Source organism: Furipterus horrens, unplaced genomic scaffold, assembly GCF_987537825.1.
Source record: "Furipterus horrens unplaced genomic scaffold, mFurHor1.1.pri manual_scaffold_4, whole genome shotgun sequence".
NCBI lineage: Eukaryota > Metazoa > Chordata > Mammalia > Chiroptera > Furipteridae > Furipterus > Furipterus horrens.
This window is the reverse complement of record NW_028327174.1, coordinates 94,779,022-94,806,437: the sequence shown is the minus strand read 5'-3', so window position 1 is coordinate 94,806,437 and position 27,416 is coordinate 94,779,022. Positions and strand designations below refer to the sequence as shown.

General features: G+C 42.4%; 1 protein-coding gene across 3 annotated transcripts in view; it reads right to left on the bottom strand.

Annotated features, from left to right (window-relative positions):
* The window catches only part of SPATA13 (spermatogenesis associated 13), a 72,902-nt gene that overhangs the window by 13,989 nt on the left and 31,497 nt on the right, over positions 1–27,416 (bottom strand). The window contains exon 1 of one of the 3 annotated variants that reach the window (XM_090273791.1): positions 11,042–11,179. The exons of the other annotated variants lie outside the window; for them this stretch is intronic. Coding sequence (XP_090129917.1) covers positions 11,042–11,096 — 55 coding nt within the window. The 5' untranslated portion in view covers positions 11,097–11,179. Of the gene's footprint in view, positions 1–11,041; positions 11,180–27,416 lie in introns of those variants that run through there. 3 annotated transcript variants of the gene reach the window in all.

The window sequence follows — 27,416 nt, the reverse complement described above, 5'->3', positions numbered from 1 at the left end:
AGTGAAACTATGTAATCATTTTTACTGGTTTTCCACTCACAATATCAGTATTAGGAATTTACCAAAAAAAGAGAGGAAGATATTTTAAGGATGGGTATAACGTTTTGGATCAGCCCCCTCAGTTTTCAGATTTTCTTTCTTGACACAGTGGGCTACACTCACCGAGGCACATCTGTTATTGAGGAAGGGAATTTTAATGAAAAACAGAGCATCCCTTGTGAAGAGAATAGGGAAAGTCTTCATGGAACGAAACGTGGCTGGATTTGAAGCACATGGGATGCAGATAGCAATACATCTAATAAAAGGTGAGACTGGAAAAGAAAGGTGGGAGTCTACTGTTAGGGACTTCGAGAGCTAGAGTTTGCTCTTTTAGGCTTGAGTAAGGGAGCGAATAGAGGCCCCCTGACACTATAGAAAGAGAGCAAGGGTCAGAGGCCCAGAGGCCTGGTCTGAGTTCCAGCCCTGCTCCTCTGAAGGCCCGAGACCGTAACCAAGCAATGTAATCTCTCTGAGCTTTAGAGTTGTCTGCTGTAAAAAGTATTTTCTTTCTATATGGAGAATTAAATGAGATGATGTGTGTTGAGCTTCTAGCATCCTTGATTCAGAGCTGGAACTCACTAAAAGAGATGGCAGCAGCGTGGCGGGAGCAGGGCTGGAGGGGCAGCGGCTGGAGCCCAGGAAGTCCGAGGGGAAAGGGGCTCACTGGTGGGAGTTGCCCGAAGGTGCTACACCAGGGAAATGGCAGTGGGAAATGAACTTCAGAATGGTGTGCAAGGTGAGCTGATGTTTGGAGCCATGAAGACCATCAAGTCCACAAGGATTCGAGAAATCCCAAGTTACTGAGAGAATTAAGGCAAAAAGGAAGTCAGTGAGGAGCCAGTGCAGTGAGATGGGTGAAGGCAGATGGGGACCGCAGTGGGAGGGAGCTGTCTGCCCTTGCTTTTATTAAGGACTCACAAGTCTCAATTTTTAATGTTACTACAAAGGGACAGGTCTACTTTCTAAACAGAACAACTTTTCTTTATTTTTTTAAATGATATGTTTTCTATTCTTTATTTTGTACTTAGTCTTCAAAATCTGATGGGTATTTTACACTTGCAGCCCATGCCACCTGGAAGAGCCACATTTCAGGTGCCCATGCGCACGGCTAGCCCTGCCTGAGCCCCGAGCCCTGCATCCCAGGCCCTCAGAGCCCCCTCCTTCCCATCACTTCGGCTACATGATGTTGTGAACAACTTTTTAAAAGGAACACATTTTGCGAGCAGAGCCTAGAATCCTTACACTCAAACAGCAAAAAGTATTGAAAAATATTTGCATTAATGGAGGGTAATAAACATTGTGAAAACAAGCTCTATGAATATATTCCAAGTATCGAATCTTAAGTTTTCCTTGTGGAGCACAGACAGGACCACGGTGGCATTGAGGGATATGGGGAGCAACGAAGTGCGATGGTGGGAAGGCAGACAGCCAGTGCACCGTCTACAAGCTGGCCCCACTCCTCCCAAATGTCAGCCTCTGTGACTGAGCTCTGGACAGAGCACCTTTTGGAGATGCCCAGCACACCAGGTCTCTACAAGGGCCCATGCTTTACATGTACTTCCCCGCAGCCTGGGGTGCCCTTCCGCACCGGGGAAACCCCACGTCCTAGTCGCAGTCACCCTCCTCTTCAAAGCTGCCCCGCCCGGTCCTTCCCTAAGGCTTCCTTCTGTGGTGGCCCATGCATGGTGAAGCATCACCCACCAGTCATGTATCTGTGTCCCAGTCAGGTTAACAGGTGGTCTGCTCACACCTAGGGCGGTGTGGACGTTGGGACAGTCAGTGAATCTGGGATATGCTGATGACTACGCAGCTGAGTTCGTGTTTCTGGAAGACAGAAGGGTCCTGAGCTTGGACCGCATGGTGCCTGACTCCCTCTTATACCTCACTACCCACTCCCTGCTCCAATGTCCCTCTTGCTTAGTAAAGACCATGGCCTGTGTCCGGGAGGTAAAAGTGAAAGTGAGCTGCCTGAGGGAGGAAGAAATTACAGTGAGCAAATATTCCTGAACTTGACCACAAAGTCAAGAAGCAGATGAGAGCTCTCCAGGCACCTGGCACTGCCTTCTAGACCCCCAGCTGGCTTACTGACTCCTCCAGAGAGGCAACACCTGGTCCAAGGCACTGTAGACAGGTGGGCAGCAGAGAGCCAGGTGCGCATGTGTGTGCATGTGTCCATCCCTGGCAGAGGCGGAGGCCATATACCAGGACCCTCTCTCTCAGGAGGGCTTTCCTCATGAGTATAAAGCTGGTGGTGCTCCTGTTGCCCAGTGCTGGGGTTTTAGGGTAGGGGCCTTGAGAAATTAGGTCATCCTGCCTGAGACGGGTACGTGAGCCTGAATAAGGCATGGTGACTTCCGCCTCCTATGCTGTGGTGAGTGCTTGCAGGCAGAGAACATGCGGTGACTTGGTCTAGGGCACTTGCCTGGTGTATGTGTTAGGGTGGGAGAGGGGAGAAAATATTGAAGGAAGCAAGTATAAAATTTCTTGAACATGCACAAGTCTGTCTTAGACTATGAAGGAGATAACACTAAAGCCAAAAGTCTTCTCTACCCAGGATCCTTAGAGCAGCTGCCCAGACTGTCATCTGACAAAGAGGCTGGTCGATGGCTGAAATGTCCTAATGACTCTGGGAGAGGAGAGTTTACATAAACCACTGCCTGGGCTTTAGGGGGCCCAGAGTGGCAGGAATATTGCAACTTCAGCAAACACTGATCTACACAGCTTGGTACCAACAGCACTGATCCTTATGACATGTCAGCGGTGGCTGGCCAAACGTGAAGCTCAGTAGAATAAAGGTGCCTGAGTCTCTTACCCACAGCAAAGCCCTGAAAATTACACCTTCTTCCTCAAAGACCCACTAAACAATGTTTTTGTAAGGAGAGTTTATCACTGGATCTGGCTGCTGTTGTGATCAGTAAAAGGGGGGAAGAAAGTCAGTGGTGATGATAATGTGCAAATCCACAATTTACAAATCTAATGAAAAAAGGATCTCATTGAAAAAATGCTAAACTTTTATAGGAGGTACCGGCATAAAGTTCTTTGGAAACAGATTACAGACTTCATATATTGGATGATCTCCAAGTGGCTACCATAAACACTTAGAAAGATGGCTCCGGCTGAGGTGCTTCCTAAGATTTCAACACCACAGCCTGATATTGACTGAGTACCGTGGAAAATAGAGGGTGGGGCAGGAGGCCTGGGGTGGGAGAGATGCTATGTGTACAAGGGAAAGACTAAGGAATTTTGACTGAAAATACCTGGAAATTGTCCTAGCACTATGAATTTTCTAGCTAAATGACCTTGGGGCAAGTCACTTATCCTCTTCCAACCTCAGTTTTCCCATCTGCAAAATGGGAGTAAGTTTATACATTTTATCTGTTTAGAGGTCATTCTTTTTCTTCTGCCTCTCATATCCCATGTCCTACTCATCAGCAAATACTGACTCACCCTTCAGAATGTGTCCAGAATCTGGCCACTTCTCACCTCTCTCCTACTACTCAAGCCTCGGTCACCCTGACTTGGGTCACCTCAGCAGCACCTTACTGGTCTCCCTGCTGCTGCCCCTATCCTCCTACAGTTCACATCAAAGCAGCCAGAATGATCGTGCTAGCCCATTCAGAAGCTGGACCATTCACTCCAAACCATCCACAGGGGAGAAGATCAGGTTTTTGAGGACTACATCCCCCACTGCCCCCAACAAACACTGCATGTCCCACCCCGCTGCTTCAGAGACCAGGCACCCTCCCTCGGGGCCTGCTGTTCCCTGCTCCCGGCACCCTCCCCAGGAGTACAAGCTCTCAGCTAGTCCTTCTCTTACCATCCCATTTAAAACTGTAACTCTCACCCCCACATACTCTTCTTTCCTGGTTTATTTTTCTCCACAGCCTTTATCACCATCTAATATATTGTATTCACTGTTAGCCTCCCCTAACTGAAATGTAAGTACATAATGGCAGTGATTTTTGTCTGCTTTGTTCGTAATTGTACTCTTAATACCTAAATCACTGTCTGGCACACACAGGTGCTCAGTAAGTGTTTATGGTTAGATGGACAGATGGCTGGATGGTAATACAGCATACGAACTAAGAGCAGGACTCTGAGGTCAGACAGACCTGGCTTCAAATACTCATGCTGCACTAATTCTTTTTTAGAGTTTTCTTTCTTTCTTTCTTTTTTTTTTTAGTGTGTGTCCTTCATTAAGTTCCTTTCTCAGTTTTTACACCTGTCAAATATGGATAATACCCATCTCACACGGTCGTAATTTATAGTGGGTTGTAAATTTTTGACAAGTAATCATTATTAATCTTCTGTGAGCCTCAGATGAAATCATAATATATGACCACACTGAACAAACTTCTAAGAAATGCAAGACTATTGTATTGCAGACTTAGAAAGTGCCAGGCATTGTTTGAAGCCTTTTTGCATGACTCAAGCTCATATAATCCTCACAACACTGCTCCGGGGTGGGTAGTATTAGTTTTCCAGTCTACAGATGAGTAGACTAAAGTCCCAACAGCACACGGCTGTGTGCGGACAGGCCCCAAGCCCAATTATCTAACTCCTGCCCACGCGGCATCACTGCCTCTTCCAGGGTAGTACTAACTGGGTTACTAGTGAGAAGACAGAGTATGAGACAAATACTAAAAAGGGCTTTAGTACCCCAAACCTAGTACTCCACATTGTTTAGGATAGTAGCAACAGTCACTGGTCCTCTGCCTTCACTAGCCCTTTCTTCCTACTCCTGATCCCTGTCTCCAGCTGGGTTAAGTTTTGTTTTATCCTGTGCCCTTCATGACCTTAGCTATTTCATGACTTTATAGACCCTTATACGTTGATGATTTCTTATGTCCCTGCCTGTAATTCACATGGTTTTATGGAGCAGGATTTTCCAGTGTCTGGCATCTGGCTGGGAGGGGTTCAGCGCTGCATTTGGATGCCGTGCACACAGCTCAGCTTGCTCTTATTCCCCACATTCATGGTCATCACACGGGCTTCCCTCCCGAGACACAATCCTGCAGGAAAGGGGCAGGCCTTTTATTTTTGTATCTCCAGCACCCAGCATAATACCTGACAAATCAAAGGCACTCAATAAATTGATTTCAACTGAACTGCTAATTGCTGATGGGGAAACTGAGCTTCCAAGAAGTTTATCTATCTGGGCTACACATGTGCTCGGTCCAAGGCAGGACGCCCACCCAGGTCTCCCTGCCTCCCCTTCAGGACTCACCCCAACCTCTAGCAGAAAACCGTCTCAGAGACCACAGGCCTCCTGTCTCCACAACCTCCCACCCCCACCTGAGTCACCCTGTATGGTACTTCCAAGGTAAATACCACAAAACGGTGGTTTCACCATTTTCACAAGAAGCTACACAGGAGTTATCTATTGCATCATGACAAAATTCTTCAGTAGTATTGTGAGGCCCCGGTAATCTGACCCAGTCTACTTAAACAATTGTTATCTCCCACTGGGTGCCCAAGGCGCTGCTGGGCAGACCTCTCTGGTCCAAACTACAGGCTTCCTCAGGCCTCATGATTCACTCCTCACGTGGGTGTAGAACCTCTAACTTCAATGGCTTCAATATCTTCAACTATGGGTTAAAGTTAATAATGATGACTTTTTATTTAAGAGAATTTTGCATAGTATTGAGCTACTATAAATCCTCAAAATGTACTTTAGCAAAATAAGGGGGAAATAAATATATTCTCATAATATAAGAGTAAATTTCTTTCTTTCCTTCTTTCTATTGTGGGAAAAACACATTAAAATTAACTGCCTTAACCATTTTTAAGTGCACAGCTCAGTAGTGTTAAGTATATTCACACTGTTTTGCACAATCTACAGAACCTTGCGAAAATGAAACTTTCTACTCATTAAACACTAATTCTCCCTCCTTCCTTCCCCATTCCCCGGCAAACACTTTGCTCCTTCCTGTTTCTATAAATGTAACTATTAGTTACATTTGAGTATGAAACCATTCAGTCTTTATCCTTCTGTAACTGGCTCAGCTCATTTCACTTAGCATAATACACTCAAGGTACATCCACATGATCAAATGTATCAGGATTTCCTTTTAAAGGTGGAATAACATTCTACTGTGTGTACAGACCACGTTTTCTTTATCCATTCATCTGCTGATAGACATTTGTGTTGCTTCCACCTCTTGGCTATTGTGAATAATGCTGCTATGAACATGGGTGTGCACATATGTCTTTGAGATCCCTGCTTTGAACTCTTTTGGATATATATCCAGAAGTGGAAATGCTGGATCATATAAAGTAATCCTATTTTTAACTTTTGGAGGAACACCCGTATTGTCTTCCACTCTGGCTGCACCATTTTATATTCTCACCAATGGTACACAGGGTTCCAATTTCTCTGCATCCTCGCCAACTGTATTATTACTTGTATTGAATAAATCGGTGTGGAAAAGCCATTTTTGAAAACGACCTCATAAACATGGAGCAAAGACTAATGCAAACTGAAATCAATTTTAAAACCCCAAACTCCTAGACATGAGGGCAGACAAACTGTGTCAAGCCAAGTGAGAACATCGTTTATCATCTAAAAGCTCTGCATATGGATTTTTAGCACATATCTCTGGCTAGGAACAATTTGGAGGAAATGTACCTTTTCCATAGGGTATATATGTATAAGTAATCTAAATTTGTAACAATGAAATTTTAACATTCTCCTTTAGTCATCATTCTTCGGGAAAGGCTGCCGTCCCGGATCTCCTGGTCATTGTACTTGGGCACCTTCTCTGTGTGGCCCCATCTGTCTGACCAGCCCTGCCCCTCACACAGCCCTATCTTAAGATTCAGCCGTTGAATTCTCCTCTCACCTCCAACTCCCAGTTATCTTCATTACTTCCCGAATGAACCCATCAAGTCCCCAGGCTGCCGCCGTCCACATGCCCAGCCCTGCCAGATGCAGCCTTAGGAACAACTGGAGAGATGTGCCTATCCATAGAGAACGGGCTGTTTTTAAGTCAGTGGCACTGTTCCAAATAGAATTAGAGATTATATAAGTTTTAAAAAGCGCCAATGATAAACCGCTTCCACACTCCTCAGAAAACTAACGGACATTCTTCTGTCTGAACCTGTGAAGGGACAAAACCTGACAACTGACTATGAAGGTAAGTTTTTAGAATAGGAAATATCAAATATCACCAAAAATGGACTATTTTATTTTGTGCCACAGGATAAAGACTGCTTATAGGAGTTATACACATAGGAAAAACACAGGCCCTCAGCTCAGGTCTCGGTGAGAGTTTTTCCCAGGACGTACAACAGGTCTCTTAGCTGTTTGGTTTACTTTTGCTCATTTTAAGGGCATTTAATCCAAGTGACAGAATTTCAAAAGCATGTGACTGGGAGTTCACAAGCCATGGTTTGGGTCCCAGCAAGATGGGTTAGAAAAGGCCCTGGCCTCTCTAAGCCTTTGCTCTCTCATTTGTGACTGAGAAAAAGGCCCACTGTCTCACCTGTCTCACATGGCAGAGTGGATGTGGAGGGTTTTGTAAAACAAAAGGAAGGTAAGAACTGGCAGCCTGGGCCTCACCGTCAGGCACTTGGCAGGAAAGCAGTGTAGATGTCAGCTGTTTTTATCAAGGGCCTAGGCTGCCACCAACACTAATTAGCTAATGTGCAACACTGCTGTGTGGGGATTTCCCCTCACTAAATCTAGAGTGGCTCAGGGAAATTCCCACACTTAGAATAATCTGTTACAACATGTCCTTTACAAAACCTCCTGCTGATGGCTCAGACTTCCTCCTCAAGTTTGAGATGAGCCATTCTTGCCTCCCATCTAAAACCGGAAGTAATGAACATGAACACAGGCCGGCCTGCAGGCAGCTAGCGTCAAGGCCACCAGCGGCTCTCACGAGGCTGCTGCTGTCTGATCACCCTAATCACCAAGGGCACTCTGAAGCCACGGGGATGCGCACAGAACGAGCTGGTCATAGGAGGCTGACCTTCAGTGACAAAACAGGACCAATCCTCTTCAGTGGTTCCCAATCTCCCAGGGATGATGGCATCCGATCACATGGGGCATGCTTAGAAAAGTAAAAACTGTTGTCCTAAGATGGACATGGAACCAGGTTCTCGAGGGGGTGGGGAAGTTTGCTGAGAATGTATTTTCAAAAGCTCTCCAAGGATTCTGATGCCCGGCTAAGCGTGGGAATCAGGGAGATCAAGGTTAGCCTTTCTTAAACCCGCATGCGCAAACGAGTTGTAGGACGTGTTCGTTTTGCCTCCTGTCCCTGCAGCAAGCAGCAAGCCACAGGTTGGAAGGCAATGGATTCTGATCTCATTGGCCGAAAAACCGCTGCTTTAGCCCACATGTACCACTGAGTGTTCTTGGTATTAATTAACACAAAGGACAAAAAACCCTTTTGTCCACGCTGACCTCTCCACCTGGAGCAACTTTCCCACCCCAAACAGGTGACCAAATTCCAACTCTCCCTCCCAGTTTAGCCATCACTTCTTGTGATAGGATCCATGGCTTTTCTGTTCTCCTCCCTTTTATTCCCTGATCCCTTTCTGGTCATAATCTCTGTTTTTAATGTCCTAGAAGCATGAGAGGCTTTCCTCCTAAAACTATTTATCACAATTATGTTGTTATTATATGTTAGCTGTTTAACTACAATATCCCACTAGCTGTTTATGTGTTTAACTCCTAATATCCAACCCCAACTCTTACCCCAGCTACGACTTTCTCAGGGATAAGAACTTGCTCATCAGCCAGCGTTAGTTGAAGGAAGGAAACATGTTTCATATTCTACAATTTAAATTGACACTGTCAGTGAAGTCACTATTATGCCTCCTAATCTAGATTTTCAAATCATTTTCCATCTAGTATTTTTGAATGTTTTAAACATATCAAAAATAAGGGTCTTAGAAATGGACTTGCTAACCTTCACTGATAATCTGTTACAATGTCTGAGGGTCTCCTGAACATAATTCTCTCCAACGTGTTGCTTTACATCTGTGTTCACCTCAGGGTCACTGCTGACTTCTGCTGCTCAAAGCAATGAGAGAGGTAAGTCACCTGTGACTGAGCTTAATTTACATCAAGCCTGAAAAACAATTTTTTTAAAGATTTTATTTATTTTCAGAGAGAGGGAAAGAGAGGGAGAAAAAGACGGAGAGAAACAATGTGTGGTTGCCTCTCGCACGCCCCCATCCAGGGACCTGGCCCACAACCCAGCATGTGCCCTGACTGGGAATTGAACTGGTGACCCTTTGGTTTACAGGCCAGCACTCAACCCACTGAACCACACCAGCCAGTATTGAAAATGTTTTTTTAGTTCTACAAATGGCTTAGTAAGTTTTACTTTAAACTACCTATGAATAATTTTCCCTCTACTCAAGTTAAAGCCAAAACTTGCCCTGGAGTTGTGTCATAGATACCTGCACAGTGGGAATTCAGGACTCTGCAAAGGCAGAATGGTCTGAGCAGTCACTGCCCCCCGGTCTCCCCTCCACTTTCTCCTGGGAGCACAATGGCTTGAGAGCCCTCAACCAATAGCTCAGCTTCCTCTTGTTCTGGAATTTTGCTGTCATTTCCATTTTCTTATGCATATACACCTAGTCTCTGAAACACACTGAATCGGCCTTCTGAGTCAGAGAAGCACAGAGAGATCCTTTCTTGCAGCCAGGCTCATGGAGGGGATAGAGCCACTGGCGATGGCAGGGCTGAATCACAGGAGCCCTGACGGCACTGGGGAGGGGGAGGGCGCACAGCTGCGCACAGCAGATCTGACATGCTGGGTGGGTCTCCACCTACGTCAAGATCATTCCACTTAGAGCCAGAGACTGGGTCAGGCCTTCCCTGGGCCTATGCATGGGTGTGGGAAGAACAGGAACGATGTCCTGGGAGTGGAGGAATGCTGGAGGGAGGTGCAGAGGGATGGCAGGGCTACCATCACTGCCTTGCGGCTGCTCTCCCCCACACTGGCTTTGCTTGCTTGGCTGGAATAAACACAGATACACCCACCGGGCTTAAGATGAGCAGGCAGCCCACACTCCTCCACAGACACTGGGACCCTCATACCCAGTTACTCAAGTCCACAAGCACAGCCACTCTGTCTGCGGGTTTACGTTCTGAATGTAGAAATCTTAGGTGACTTTGTTCTCTTTTTCTAACTTTTCGTTAGTGAAATGCTGCTCTTGTTGTTTTTAATCTGCCAGATATAGAAGCCATAACCACATCCCTGTCTGCTCTCAGCCAGCACAGAAGACCAATCAAAACAAGGAAGAAGCACAAACTGTACTGCTCCAACAAGGCCAAGGCTGCCTTCAAGCTGTCAGCTATAGTTCTCATTCATTCCAGTGAGTAACTGGCAATGATTTAAGGCCAAAAACAGAGACAAGACTTCTTAAAGAATCTATTGTGTCCATGTGCAACAGTCTGCTAAAATTCTTTCAATAAAGTATTTTTTTCTTCTTTTTAAGAATATACAATTGCAATTTACAACTTCCTAGCATGAGAGTACCCCATTTCTTTCACAATTAAATAGAAACTAATCTAAATGACAAAACAAAAATATTGAAAAGGAAGGGTGAAATTTAAAAAAAAAAAACAATAACTGAATAATGAGCAATATCACTTTTGAAAACAGTAAACAGTATTTCTCAAAGAGCAGTCCATAGCCTTGAACCTTACCCACCCCAAATTAGCAAGGAACAGTTTTATATAACCCAACAACAAACTCTTGTATAAAGAAATTTCATGGAATAGAAGCAAAACCCAGCACAACAAAAACCAGATGCATTTCTTGATTCTTATTGTTTTCTATATCCGTCTAACTGCTCTGCCACAAACAAAACCAATTCCTTTCTCTACTATGTCTACAACTAAAACTATGCTTGGGACATGGACTAGAACACATGAGCTTTCACAGGCGCTTACATCTGACAAACAGCAGCAAGGACAGAAAGCACAGCAACTCTGAAAGGAAAGAGTCAAATCAGCAACACAGTTCTTTCTCTGCACACATACCCATGTGAAGGCTTTCCAGACTCCAAAATCTTGCTATTTCCCCTCTAGCTACCATCCTTCTGTTTGACAAACAGCCACACTCAGAGCAGGACTGGGGTTTGACTGAGCATCCCGAGGATCACACAGGCTCTCGCTCCGGAACTGCAGAAATTGCTTATTCACAGCTTTGACGCTGTGAGCACGCCAACCAGAGCCTGCTGCAAAACCCACAGAGCTCCCCGCTCACTAGGTTGGCAGCTCCAGACATCCCAGATGCCAGGGAGGAAATTCTAAACTAAGGCAAACCTGGGCACACCCAACCCGCACACACTCACAAGTGTATCAGGTGCAATCAACAACCCTCCATGAAGGTGGTAGGGATGTGTTTGATGCTTTTCATTACAACCCCGAAGTCTGAGTAGATTTTTCAGAGAGCTTTTAAAAAGGTATCTGCTTACCGGAGAAAAAGCAGAGAGGTTGCTAAGTTCAGAAACAGAGCTTACACACTATGTAAGGCATGACAAAAATTTGAGTTATGATACTGCATCATGTTAACTGTAAATTTATGAAATTGCTTTAAAAGAGGAATTTTGTTTAAAAATATATGTGCAAATATGTGTAACTTTTACTATGTGAAAATGATAGGTATATCTTTTACTATATAAAGCATGTATTCTCTATAATGAAGAAATCGTTCTTTTAAAAAAATGTTCTCTCTAGATGACATATGGGTTATTTATTTCTTCTATACTTTTTGGTGTTTTCCAAGTTATATACAACAAGCAAGTCCTTTATGTTGCGAAACAGCAATTGTTGACAAATGGTGCTTCCTTCAGTTTGTTCATGACAGGAACTTTACAAACAATGAGATGATATATGCAGAGTAGTAATCACATGGTCATCCCTCAATAAACATTGATTTAAAAATGGTAGTGCTGGTTAGTAAGTGCATGCATACAGTGCACGACGGGCTGTGGGGGGGCTCAGACCACCAGGTTCAAAACCTGCTCTACCAGAACCACTGTAGGGAAAGTTTCCAAATTGCTAGGTGTACGTTTCTGATCGGCAGAATGACCAATAATCCTTCTAGAGTTACTGAGTACTTATCTGTGTTTAGGACAATATAGCACTTCATTAGGGAGTAATAAATGTTACCCATCAAGCTGCTGCTACTCTGAAAAACCTGAGGGCCATCATGGTGTGTTAGCTTCCACAGAATTCACAGTGCAAACTCAATAGGCGAAGCTGTTATTAGTTACCAATATAATATTCATATTGACAAGGTGCTATATTGTAGGTTTTTCTTACATTAAATATTTGTGGCTATTTCTATTGTCATGATGCATCCCACCCTTCAATCCAGCTAAGGAAGGTTTCTGGAGAACTGAGGGCTTCAATAATCTATAACAAATGTGCACACACATATGTGCACACAGTCATATTAATAAGAACCAGATTGCTTTCACATCTTTCCTTTCCAAGTATTTTTTTTTTAAATAGCTTAAAAAGAGTCAAAATTTTTAAATGGTTAATAGATAATTTGACAGGAGCATATCTATTCTTAATAAAGGTGGTATATAATTAAATTATGGGCTTAAAAGACTTTTTGAAATTGTTTATCAGAGCAGACCACTCTCCATAAGGTGAAGTTTCCTATATACCATGTGGAATACTAGTTGTATAATGTGGTCCATAAAACAAGTCTGAAAACCATGTATATTAATTACATCTACATCTTGAAAATCCATAAGATATATTAGTAACCACAGGCTCAAATAAGTCCAAATGATGACATCTGTGTAATCTTGTTTAAAATAGAATTTCCCAACTTATTTGGCCACAAAACTCTCTTTTTATAAGAACACATATCACCATCCCATTGAAAGTGTTGATGGGCCCGGATCCCCAGACTGTGGTCCGCAGACCAGCCGCACTGGCACAACCAGGGAGCCTGTTAGAGGGGAAGGTTCTCAGGCCACACCCAGGTCTGTGGGATTAAAACCTGCTTTTTAATAAGATCTAAGGTATTTAAACGCACATTCAGGTTTGAGAAGGGTTGTTCTAGGAAATTCAAGAAACTCTTTGCTCTGAGGCAACACCTTGAATGCTAGACTGTCTTTTCATCAAGTCAAAAACTAATGAAGACTCAGAATGAATGGGTAGAACTGGTTTACTTAAAATGAAGAGGTGAAATGCTGAACATGCAAAGCAGTGGAAGGTGGGAATTAATTGTGTTGGGTATTCTTTCTGACACAGCTTAAAATTCCAAGAGGAGGCAAATAAAATCCACAGTGTTTTCATTTTCTTCCTTTGGGGGAGGGGAGTTAAAACTGCTAGTTTTCAAAAAGAAATTGATTGCTTTTAGTATCACCCCAATGGTCTGTTTGCTCACTTTCACTTTTCATTGGCAGCTGGTAGAGAAGACAGCTTTTGTCTCCCAAGGACTTTTTCTAAATCCAGAGATGGAGTCAGGGCATGAGAGTAAGATCCTTGGGATTATAGGATTTTAAAACAGGCATTCACTACATAAACATACTTCACTACACACTCAAAACAAAATAATTATAAAAAGGGGAATTGTAAATAAACAAAAACTGTATTTAAACGAGGCATCTTCTCAAAGGATGCTGACCCAACAACCCTTCTAAGATATTTTTGGAAGACAAAAAAGGTTTGACATTTAGCTTTTAAAAACATTTTTAGTGATTAGAGCCAATAAGAAAACTGCAACAAAAGTCTTAAGTAGAGCTGAAGTCTTAAACCCTACTCCTTCCAACATATGCATTAATCTAATCCTTGAATTTGCCCTGGCTGGTTTAGCTCAGTGGATGGAGCGTTGGCCTGCGAGCTAAGTGTCGCTGGTTCGATCTTCCAGTCAGGGTACATCAGAGAAGGAAAACTCTGACACCAAAAAACCTCCGCTGCCTTGCGGCATACCTCTTCAGGGGAAAGGCTAAGGGAGTAAACCCCGACAGAAAATCCGGAGCCGGAGTCCCTAAGGCGGTTTGATGTTGTAGTCAACACCGGCAACTCCTGCGGCGCACCTGAACCCAAGCTGTATCGACTCCGTCTTTCCCTTGGACCCTTCAGCTGCGAAGAGAGGGGGGGTCTGCTGCATGGGCAACAGCAGACCCTCCGTATTACCCTGCCCAGGCTCTGTAGCTTCAGCTTCACGGGAGAGGACACTCCAGCGTCATCGCAAGATGTCGATTCAACACGGGAGGAGACAGATACCGTGTCACTCCCGAGTCGGACTGCACAGCCATTCTCGGAGGTGCAGATAGACTCTTAAGAAGCTACACCATCGTCTCTCGAGACGAACGGCTGCCGACGAATCCTTGAATAAGATATCACTGCACTAATCCTTGAATAAGATATCACTACACTACATGGTCAGGACCGGGAAGCCACAAACATTGATTACTGGCAACACTGAAAGAACTAAGCAAAGGAATCAATCCCATAGGAGAGGGAAGAAATCCAAATTATATATTAATATCAAGTATTTAGAAATCAGATAGGATAAAAGCTGAAAACAAAAGATGTTATTATCACTTTAATTCTTCTATAGATATAGAAATTAAAATTATTTTGCACAAAGTGGCTCTAAGACCCATACATATTTACATACATACATATAGAAAAGAAATGCCCTAAAACTGTTGGGAAAGTAAGTTAGTAATGATACCTCAAAATTAAACAGCTGGTCATCACCTTATCTCTCTAGGACTGCTTCCTTTCATTTTTTTCATTTAAAAAATTTATTTATGTTTTAAAGAGAGAGGAAGGGAGGAAGAAAGAAAGGGAGAGAAACATTGACGTGAGAGAGAAACATCAACTGGTTGCCTCTTTATATGCCCTGACTTGGGACTGAACTCACAACCCAGGCATTTGCCCTGACCAGGAATCGAAACAGCAACCTTTCACTTTGTGGAAAGAAGTCCGACCAACTGAGCCACATTAGTCAGGGCTAAGACTGCTTCTTGAGATTGACTAGGTAGTCATTAAGGTTCCATTTAGCTCCAAATTTCTGATATCTTATTTTAAGCACAATATGGCATGGATTTTTTTCATTGGACCACTTTATAATTTTGCCTAGGAAGATTATCAGCATTAATTATCTGCTCATCAATTAAAGTTTCCCAGCCACTGCTGCTTCACCAAAACAGTAACCTCTCCGCATGGTACAGAGGTGTCCTTGACCTATGTATAGACTAGGAACTTTATGTCCCCACTAGGTTTGGATACAGCCTCATTGCCAATAGCTACAGGACAGGCACAAGATAGCAGGAGGTCCCAAAGCATAGAGTAATCCTGTTTGGCACAGTACTATTGTCAATTTTAGAAAATGGGCTTAAGGATGGATACCACATCAGCCAAGAACCAAGATACTCCTTACCCTTGACTGGACTGAGCCTCAGTCCAAATTGCCATATGAGCAATGACCACCCAGAATCAAGCATTACATAGCAAGAGTTCTATGTACACTTACACGTGTGCTGATGTGGGGCTGGAACAGGGGATTCCTTAACAGGGATTGGCTACAGTTATTCAGACCAAGTCTCCTCTGTCCATTAGCATAAATAACTGCAAACCCAGAGCAATCCCCTTTTTCCTGAATGGATCACGGACAAGCATTATTATTGATCTGCAGGTCACAATTATACTATTTTCCAGAAAAATATTAGAAAATATAAAACAGACCCTTAACATGGAACATTTTCTAGCACATATCGATGTACAACTGCACCCACTGTTTCAGGATGCTGCCTCCACTTAGGTCTTATTGAAACATCATTGGCAGGCAGGCGCCTCACCACAAATGGGGGGCAGGGCAGGAGGCCCAGTCACGGAGCCCACAGGAAATGGAGCCGGTTACAAGGACTTGCTGAGTGAGAACCACACAGAGCACACTTGAAGCCAGAGGGTGAAAATGTACCCTCTCTTTCTATCTTCAAAGCTATTTCTTTCCACCCGGGGTTATGTAAACATGAACACGCAAAATGGAACATTTGTTTGCATTGGCTTCCATGCACCCTCCCATCATTTACACCATCTCTGTGCCCCAAGCCCTCTAAAAATGGCTCCAGAAAAGACACTGTTCCTGGGCACCGACTAGAACTTTTAGATGAATTCTGAAGCAAATAAAATCACCTTTAATAGATAAAGGGCCACCGTAATTTTAAGACCGCTACTTTTCCCGTCCTCTGTGAGCACACGCGCTTTATCACCGCCCTTCCAGGCCTAGCACACCTTCCACCTTTTCTGTATTCGTCTACTTCTCTTCGGGTCCTTAGGACTGAGCATGTTTCAAACATAACAAGAACAAAACGGATACTGGATGAATTTCACTTTTTTCTTTGTTTTAATAAAAGGCAATCATTAAGGTGTGATTTTTAAAAAACAAGATATAATCAGTCTATAAGTTTCACAAAGGCGTGGTCTTTAAAACTGCTGAACAGGGATACTTTTGTGTACATAAATTGAGTAATTCTGTGTTTTGTGATGGAAAAGCACAGCACCTGGGTGATAGTGAGTGGAATGGGAACCAGTCTGGGCTTTTGAGCCAGTCGGATCTGGTTGGAACACCAGCTCTACTACTATGACTTAAATCTTGCTTAGCAAAGAGAGGAAAATTTATTGCATATTTTTAAGTCTTAGATTCCTTGTTTGTAAGACCAGTAAGGTATACAGGGTACAGACACTTAGTGATTGTTTACTAGATGTTTAAATTGCTTAATCTGCTTCCTCTGACTTTAAAAATGCAATATCTGAAACTTAGTATCAGACATGTGATACTTTAAAGACTCTAGTAGTTTAGAAAGAAATACAAGTTTTAGAACTGAGAATGTTTTAACTGTTCAAAGATAATTTCAAGAGTTTGCTGGAAAATGCTACATACCTTATTTGTAATACTTGTTTCTGTATATGGGACCCTTTCCTAACTTCCCATTTCCTCTTAACTGTGGAACCCACATTTGTCTCACAGCACAGTCAGAAGGGAATGATTTCCGGGTGTACAGTGTTAGCTGTCAGGAAAACACTTTTACTGTAAATACTTGCCTAAAGACAAGTGAGCTAAATTATCTTGTTTCCCAAATAAATACAGCCAATGCCAGTGTTCCTTGGAATTAAAGTATAAAGAAGGGTGGAGAAGGGAGGTGAGAACTAGACCAGACCCATGACATACACCCTGACAACCAAAGAGCTATGTCACCAATTCTTTAACCAGACTTCCCAAGAATTCTGTTGTGATCACTCTCAATAGATGATAAGCAAGCAAGATATGATTTCATATATTCTCCGATTCATTATTGAAAGAAAACTTTTGAAAACCAAATGCAAAAAGAGATAATCCGAACACAAGAGGTCAGACAAAAATGTTTTCTGATGCGTTTAAAATAATTTCAATGAATCACACACACACAACTCAATCTGAGATTGCTTTTCTTTTGAACAAATAATTCGGTGGGGTCTCTGGGTCTTTAGAAGATCCTTAGATTAAAGCCTGAAATTTGGAGTCAGGAGAATCAACAGAAAAGAGTTATGTAGAGTTGTTCCCGCCCCCCCTAATAACCTGAGTTCATGCATTTTTAATTTGTTTAACCTATATTGGGATAATAATAAAATAATAACAGAATATTGTTCTATATACACTCCTGGTGCTCTACAGCTTAGATTAAGTGACTCGTCTAAAGTTAAACCTCTGGTTAGTGCAGCTAAACAAGTAACTCAGAACTCTGCCTATAAACATGGCTCACTGCTTATCACTGCTCTTGTTCCCTATGTATTTAATTGTTTTCCTTTAGTTCCTTGTAACAATGGCAGCTAGTATTTACTGCACATTCACTGTATACCAGGTCATTCTTACTTACATGTGGGTAGAGGACATTAATATCTCCCAGGACAGAAGAGGACATTGAGACTTTCAGGTTAAGTAACTTACCCAATAGGGTGATAGAACTAATCAAAACTGTGTTTGTTTTCTGACCCACAGATCTGTTAATAAGAAAGTTAATTTTCATACCAATAATTAAAATTGCAGAACACCATCATCACTGTATAACTCCCTTTTCTAGCTATCAAATATTCTTAATGCATTATTCTATTGATTATACTAAAGAAAAAAACAGAAATATATTCTGATCTGTTTTTAACCAAACTATTGGTGAGTAAATTTGATGTTTCCAACAAACTAGAAGTGGGATCAACAACAAAAATACTCAGGCAAAGGAGGAAAACCTACTTTCATTGTTTTGACTAAATAAAAAATAAATCTAAAGTGTTTAAATAACTATTAATTATGTCACAAGACTTTTTAAAAAATATGCTTCAGTAATTTCTTACAATTCATTTAACTTTAAAAAACCAAAGTTGAAATGGCATCAACATTTAGGATTAAATTTCCCCCACTTACTAAATGTTGGGATATTACATCATAACTAAAATCAAAGAATAGGACTTTCTGATGTATGTGTAACATTACTACTTCTTTCAAAAATATTGCATAAAAATAAACACTGAGACACTCACATTGAGTTTCCAGATACAGTAAAATAAAGCCAAAATAATTTTAATATGGTAGCAAAAAAAAATCTTTTTATTAAGTCCTAGGATTTACGGGAAATTTTCAGCTACAAAAACCAGAAAACCTATACAGATAAGCAAAAACAGAGACCTCTATATTAAAACTTAATGTCTTGACTCTGCCCATAACCTTGCAGCCACCCTCCTGGTGAAGTGAAACTGCTTTGGTCAAGATCAGCACACTCCTGGCCGCTAAATCCAATGGATACTTTTCAATCAGTAAATATCTAACTTGACTCTGGTCACATTTGACATTATCAACCATTCCCTCCCTGAAGCCTGGCTTCCTCTGACATCTAGGACACCGCTTACCTATCTGGCTGTTCCTTCTCTATCTTCTTGTGGATTTCTTTTTCTTCAGTGGTCCCCCCAAATTGCTGAGCCTTTTCTCATTTTTCCCATACACCGGGGATGATAACATTCCATCCTATAGCTTTATGAATAACCATCCCTCTGCTGATGACTCCTGAATCTTTACCTTTAGTATGGGTCTCCCTCTTCAAGTGAGACCCTTACGATCAAGGGTGGGGTGATAACATCTTCTTCTAGCTGTCCGACCTGCTCCTCAAACTCAACATGCCTGGGATAGGACCGAGTCACCCTTCCATGTACTCTCCTTTCCTATGCATCCCAAAATCTTAGGCATCCGGGTATCAGCACCCAAAATGTTTAGGCAATTAGCTTGACCTCCAAGCTTTCATTTCTCCAGTGCTACTGTTATGTTCCTAGTTAAGGACTCTCTCCTCTTGATTAAGCAACAGACTCCTCCTGTCTCCTGGCAGGGCCACCATCTAGCCAGTCTTGTCTCTAAAATGAAACCTTGATAATCTCACTCCACTTAAAGCCCTCTGTGGTTCCTCGTTGCCCCAAGATAAAGTCCCCTTAACAGGAGGCCCTGAACAGGCAGGCTCCTTATTACTCTTTTAGTCTGATCTCTAGTCTAGACCCACCTCTCAGCCCTTCAGTTCTGCTCCCCCCACACAATTCATCCTGCTTCAGGAACCTATAGCGCAGGTCCTCCTACCCAGTGCAATCAGACTACCTAAAACTCCTAAATCAGATAAAAAATAAAAATAAAAAATAAAGATATATGCACCTGCGCGCCACTAACATTTTAACTTGAAAATTATAAAGGTACAATTAATTCATCTTTGTTATCATACATATAGTACCAAAATTCTGCGTCCTTTCTTGCATAGGCCATACCCAGAATGGGTCAACTATGAGTTCCAGTTCTAGCGTCTTTAAAATACAGTAATAACCAGACATTTGAGAAGCATTCTGAGTACACAGTCTTTGATTTTTCTGTTTTTTACGGCTCTCAATTCTCTTATAATTGGACAGAAAAAAAAATATTTTAGCAATTCACCTTTACTGAATCTCTCCAAAATATTCAATTTAGTTTTCATAGACACCAGCAGTCCCTTTTCAGTCTTATATTTACATTTCACTTGTTTATATAGTTAAGTAAGATCCATACTTATAATAAATACAACTGCCATAAACAGGTTTGAGACCATGTCCTTGCCCTTGACTCCAGATGAAGATAGAGCTCAACAGACTGTAGCAGCAGCCAGCGAGTGAGCAGCCTAGTGAAGCAAGCACTTGGCTGGCCCTGGCTTGTCTGCACGTGAGGATGTCTTTAATCCGATGAGCCTGTGGATGGGTTAAGACCGTTTCTGTTGGGCTCCCCTACCCTCAGTTTCTCAAATGTGCTCTTCTTTCTGTGGCTTCTGTCCTTTGCTTATGCTGTACCCCTCAGCCTGGAATACACCCGCTCACATACTGAATTTAACCCCCATTCATTCTTCAAGTCTCAATGGTGAGGTCATTTTCTCCAGGAAGACTTGGGACTCCCCAGATCTAATTTGCAAGCCCTCTGTTTACATTTCACTCCTTCATTGTCATAATGGCTTTACGCTTCTGGAGATTCACAGTGAGTGCCTCACTTAAACAGGGCACATGTATATATTATACAGCATCATCTATATTTGTTAAATGGAATAATATAGATGAGGTATCGCCTAACCCAAAGGCACGTGAAAAGAAGGTTTCGGAGCAGCCTGAGCATTTTGTGAAATGCCACTGTTTATGTCCTCCTGTCCTCTATCATTTCCCAGTAATAGGCATATCGACTTCACAGTAAGGTTGAATAAACTTGGTTTTAAAACCAGTACTTAGTTCCTAGGTGGGGGAAAGTAAATAAACAAATACATAGGAAATATTTTCCCTTTTGTAAAAAAGTACATTTCAGTATGCAATTAAATTGAAGGAGAAGTTGCAGACATGAAAAGAGTGTCGCTCCTGAGTGATAACCCCCAATTATACTTTGAAAACTATTGGGCTTTAAAACCCTTCCCCCCACTTCAGACAAACTGACCTTAAATCTGTGCAGGAAACATTTACCAGATGACAGCAAGTAAGGTCTGTGGGCCATCGTGGGGGCGGTGCTGGCGGGACAGCGGTGTTGTGGGGGCAGGAGGCAGTGTTGTGGGGACAGCCCTCGGTACGCAGTGACAGGGGTGGAGGCCACCTCACTCCAGCTGGCTAGGCTCCTGAGAGCGGCCCGTGGCGCACAGATGGCGGCTGTACTGGTTTCGGTTTAGGAAGACCCCTCCTAAAGTCCCCCAAGAGGCTGTCACATCCTGACTTTTTGCTGGGGCTTTTTGGGTCACTGGTTCAGCAAGGAGGGCTCCCCGTGCTCCCACAGGTTCATCTGGCCAATCACCTGCTAAGTAAGTCTTGGAGGTGCCACTCTTGTGAGGACGCACCCAGCTCCGCATGGGGGAGAGGTCACAGACAGGGCTGACCGAGTTGTAAGACACTGGGCTGAAGCCAGTGCCTGCAGGCAGTCTGTCGATGTTTATCAAAATTATGGCCAGACTGTAATGCCAATGGGTCCACCCCCAAAGCTGTTCACCGAGCAAACTAGGATACTCTAGCTTTCATCGCCTGGCTTAGATGGGTATGTACAGTGAAAAAACAGCAAGGTTACCTGCAGGGAAGCTGGGAGTGTGTCAGCGGTTGCACCCTTTTTGGAGTTAAATGTTTCTCTAAAATGGTCCCCAATTTGTTCTTGTGGCAAAAGGAAAATTGCAGTATGTTGGATTTCTTATCACTAAGTAAGTTATTTTGGAAATTTCTAAGATATCCTAGTCCCAACATGTCTTGTATTCTAAGTGGTAGACCCTGGTAAAATCTGACAGCAAAACCAAAATTTTAAAACCTCAGAGTAGGTTTCCAAAATAGTTCCTCCCTGCACCAATCATTGGCCAGCTCCTTATACACTTTCCAGATAGGCTGGCCAGCATGTATTCTTTCAATCATTCTGTCCTTTGTAGGTCAAAATGTTCTTTACATATATCATGCCTTCAAGGAATGGTTATGACTGAGTCTCATAATCCCATTGTTAGCAGCTAAATTCTTCCATTATTCTGCTGAACACAGCAATTCTGGCCCAGGTCACTAGAGGGCTAGACTGGCTTCGTTTGATTCTTTTTCTGAACTTGCAAAAAGTGATTGTCAATTGTAAAAATAGTCATGGGGATGTAAAGTACAACATTGAGAATATAGTAAATAGTATTGTAATAGCCATGTATGTTGTCATATGGGTACTAGACTTATTGGGGTGATCACTTTATTAGTTATAGAACTGTCTAATCACTGCATTGTATACCTGAAACATAATATTGTATGTCAACTGTAATAGAAAAATTTTAAAAGTGATTATAGTAATAAGAAATTAAAATGCATAAATTTAAAAAAATCAAATCAGGCAATAATTTGAGTAATTTAAAAATATTTTAAAGAGCCATAAACAGTCTAATTATATCCAGTTGTCATGTTTGTATCTCCTGAGAAAATCATTTTCTCTATTTTTTATATTTTGTTATTATTGCACCTAACCTGGTTGTTTTCTCTCCTCTCTCCTCTGTTGTCTGGCATTACTGTAAAATACTCGAATATAGTACCTACAGGTTAATTAAAGCTTTTAAACATGTAATAACTGATAATTTTTAAATGGCATACCTTACTCTACTGACTTCAATGTCATGCTTTAGTCCTTTGCTTGTGACCCAGAAAGATTCCTCTCAGGTGTAAGAGCCAAGGAAACTGGATGTTCTCCATTCTGGCAGACAATTCAGATAATCACTTGGTTTCTATTAAATGCACAAACTAATCTGAACTCAACGGGCAGGATGTAGAAAGAGAAGGATGAGTAGACATGAGAATGAGAATTCTGAAAAGCGATCAAATTCGAATTCTGATCAAAATAGACTAGTTGAGGGAGAAAGTATGACAGGAACCCAAAGTAAGTATGGGAAAATTAGGAGCATCAGTAAGTTATGACAGAATACGTTGCCTTCAATGTAAGATAAAAGCTTCATAAAAGAAAAAAGCAATGGCAGTGAAGACAATTCCATAAGAGAAAGTTACCGCAGTGTAGACATGCTTCTAAGACCCAGAGCACAAACACCATCACCAATAAAGCAATAGGGTTTCTAAAGTTGGCGGCCTGCCATCCATGAACTTTACAAAAACACTTACACAAATGCCACTGTGATTCATGATCTGGATTCTATTATTTCAATACCACACCCATACCCATGCAGTCGATAACCATTACTGAGGACTGCTCCATGTGACCTTCCTTCATAGTCCATATGAGCCAGCTAAGACATCTACTAGATATACTGATCAGACAAACACTCTAAATAAAGCAAGAGAGAAATAACAAATGCCAGAAAATATCACAGTACAGTCAGTGGTGCAAAGTTCTGAGGACGGACAGCTCACTTTAACCCACAAGAAGTAGGTCTTCATTTCTTAAAAGAAATTAAATTTCTAATATTCAGATTTCTACATTTTGAGAAAAAATATAGTTGGGACATTTCCTGATTTGGAGATTTTGAGAGCACGTGACCAGGGAGAAGGAAACATATGTTTGTTATTTTTAAATACCTTTATTATGGAAAATTTCAAAAAAACACAGAAATGGAGAAATTATATAATGAGCCGACAATTATCAATATTTCACCAATTTTTTCCCAACTATTTTTTGGAATATTTTAAAGCAAATTGCCCATATATCATTTTATACAAAAAATATTTTAGTATGCACCTATAACAAATAAGGACTTAAAATGTTACACTATCCCAACTAACAAAATCAACAATAATTCTTTCACTGAATACTCAGTTCATGTAAAAAATTCCCCACTTATCTCAAAGTGATTTTACAGCAGATTAGTTTGTCAGAATCCAAATAAGGTCCACACATTATACTCACCAAATATAGTTTAGATTAAACCAAATTTATCCATTTGTGTGTCATCTACCAGAGATTCTGCATTCACCCCATAGACTCAGGAAGCAGGACTCATCCCAGCATTTTGCTGGGATGTAAACCTGGAGCCAGTGCTGGCCTATTGTGCAGGAGCTGAGGGGCCAGGTCTTGGCCTATGGAAAGGCAGGAGTGCAGAGCCCAGGAGACCAAAGAGCTGGAGTTGGTCTACCATGTACTTGCCCTCCCTAGGTTATACCTTCCAGACGATGAAGTGGCAGCAAATTCTATAGGCAGTGAGTTGGCAAGGGAAGCCAGTGAGAGATGCTTCTGTTGCAATGACATCAAGGACCTCCATGGAGGTGGGGCATCCGTTGCAGGAAAAACGGACATAGTGTCAGTACTGGGCAGCAGGGCCAGCTCACTCACTGGAATGGTCTGTGCTTAACTTATCACAGGGTCCCTAGGAACAAAACTGGTAAGTAACTCCATTAATGTATTACTTAATGCTTGTAGTAGGAAACCTCCAAATCTGACTTAAACCACCATGATAGAGAATCAAGGCCCCCACTCAGCTCCCAGATCTAAGTTGGTTCTCAGACTTAGGTTACTGGGGGTAGGTAACCCACTATTACAACCTTTACCCCGTAACCGTGCCCCCAGTAGTAAAATCTAAGCAATACTCTTTCCAATGCTTTCTGACTGAAAGGAGAAATGGCCTTGGGAGGGATTTAGCTTGTGTGGGTTCATGGTTAGGAGTAAATAGCTTGGAGGAATTTGGAAAGAACAAAATGGTAATGGACTGGTTTGGGGAAGGAGTATGATTAGACATATCAGAATACACTCAAAGCATGAGAAAACCTCTGTCCCTTGTGCATGCCTAATTGTGTCCCACGTGACTCCCATTGCACAAGAGGCTGTTGAATAATTGTGTGGACATTATGTCCCACTCTGTAGATGTCCATCCTTGTTCCTAGTCATTTTCATGCTTACTCAGTGGGTTGAAAAAGTGGCCATGGTAGCAGAAACGAATGCCAAGCCTGGGCTGGACACCACAGGATGCCACCTCAACAAAGTTAATGATATGATTCCTTGAAGGAACCAGACATCTACTTGTGGAAAGTTGATTACAATGAACCCTTCTCATAATAGAAGGGTAGATGATTTGTCCTTACTGCAAAAGGCACTTACTCTAGATGTGGATTTGTTTCCCTTACCTGTCAGACCTCTGCTGGAATCTTGCTAAAGGTCTCATACACTACTGCGACATCTCACACAACACCGCTTCTACCCGAGGACTCCCTAGTGAGGAAAGGGTGCTGGTGATGCCAGTGTCCTCGGGTGTTGTTAGCGTTCTCGCTTATATCACCCAGAAGCATGGGATGATACCAAACTGAATAATGGCGTAATTAAAACCAAGTTAGGAAGGCGGCTTGGGGGCATGTCTTGAAATTGCTATGCTCTCGTAGATGGAGTGAGTGCTCTGAATCACTGACTGATACAGAGATGTTCACCAGTAGCCAGAATATAAGGAGCCAAAAACAAAGGGTAAAATAAACACAGGGCTTGTTTCCTAATGGTTACTCAATAATACATGTGCAAAATATTTTATTCCCATCCACTAACTCTGCTCTGTCAAAACTAAACTTATTCCCCCAAGGGAGAAGAACTTCTGCCAGAATTTGCAGGCTTGGCCCTACTGAATTAGATCCAAGGCTGGCTGCTGCAGCCTCCGTGTGCGCTGGAAAAATGAGCACCCAAGGAAGACATAGATGTCTTGTGTAGTCACTGTCACAATTGTTTCTCAATGGACTAAGGCAATGACCTTCAAATCAGTCCCCTTCTTCTGCGTTTTCTCCCCCAGACTGTCTATCCTCTCTAAAGTGTGAGTCACAGCATGTTGTGCCTCTGCTGGCAATGGCTTCCCATTTCACTCAGAAAAACCCAACTCCTTCTTGGGACACAGACAGCCTCCCAGCTGCAATGCTCCTCTCCTGCCCTTGTTACCTGTGCTCCAGGCACTCTGGCCTTCTCGTTAACCCTCAGACACACCAAGGTCCTGCCTATCTGTGGGCCTCTGATGTTTCTTCCACTGGGCCCTCTCTTCCCTAAGACCTTTACCTTCTGCTCACCTTTCAAGCCTGCATCCCAATGCCACCTCTTTAGAGCACTATGTTGCCCTCTGCCACTCCCGCTCCCACTCACTTTCCTCCACATTCATCTTCTCCAGAGCAATCACTAGTGCCTGAGGTAATGTTGTTGATAGATTTATTAAATCTGTTTAAATCTAAAATGTAAACATTCTGTGATGCTTTATTCTCTGCTGGATTCCAAATGGTGAAAATAGTACCTGGTGCATAGTTGAGGTTCCACACATTTTTGTAGACTGACTGATTTTTGATTAACTAAAAGAGGGGATGCAAACAGGACCACTAACAGCTCAGAAACCTATGAAGTAAAGGTCTGGACCACTTCAGCTGGCAAAGAACAGTGCCAGGTCAAGTACGAGGGGAGCACACAAGGGCAACTCAGTGAGCAAAGTCAAAAATGGCACATACGGCCTTGCATGCAGAGGCAGGAGAGAGTAATTTCCTTTTTGTAGAACTATGTATGTCTACATACTATTATATTTTCTACTTCCTTTTCTCTTCTACTTCTTTCTGTTATAAGGGTGTGTTGCTCAAATTTACCTCTGGGTATTAAACTTAAAAAGACCTCATAAGAGAAGTAGAGAAGTAGTGAATATTACTCAGAGGCCTAGACTTGGAGGTGTTTGTAGTAACTGATGAGCCTTGCATTGTCTCCCTCGAGAGAAGAGAGTTTTTAATTATATAGGGAATAGGTGCATCATGTTAGAATAATGTTCTTTTAAAAATGAATACACTCTACCCTGCTTTATTTTTCTTCACAGCACTACCTGCTCTGTTATACAGTTACTGGTCAATTTATTAACATCCTCACTAGAATGTAAGTGATTTGAGGGACTTTGTTTTGTTTGCTGCTGTCACCTGGCACATGTTATGCATTCAATAGTTATTAATGTGGGAATGAACAAATGGAGGAACAGTCCAGAATCTATTTCTATTTCTAACACCACCTGGATTTTCTTTGGGGGAATGATCTCCATTCCATTCCACTGTGTTCTGCCTTAGTAGATAGGGATTCCAGGCGCCTGCCTCCTAATAAGACAGGCAAGAGAGCCCTGGACGCATCCAATGCTTCTCCCTGTTACAGTGCAACCAAGCAGTGGACACATCAGTAGGCTTTGAGAGTTGAATCCTCTATCCTGAGACTTTGAATCTTGACTGAGCAACGGAAAGACAGAGGAGTGGCTGGCCTTCACTCATTCCTCGGGGCAGCACTATGGCCAGAGTGTTGCTACATACCTTCCTTGGCTCCTTCCCTGTTGACCTTGGTTCCCAGAGGCAACCCTGACTATCATCCATTTCCAGATTGCTTCTCCACCCAATCTGTCAATTCTGGGAATACATGACACCCTTCCAATAAATTGTCTTTTTGCTTCAG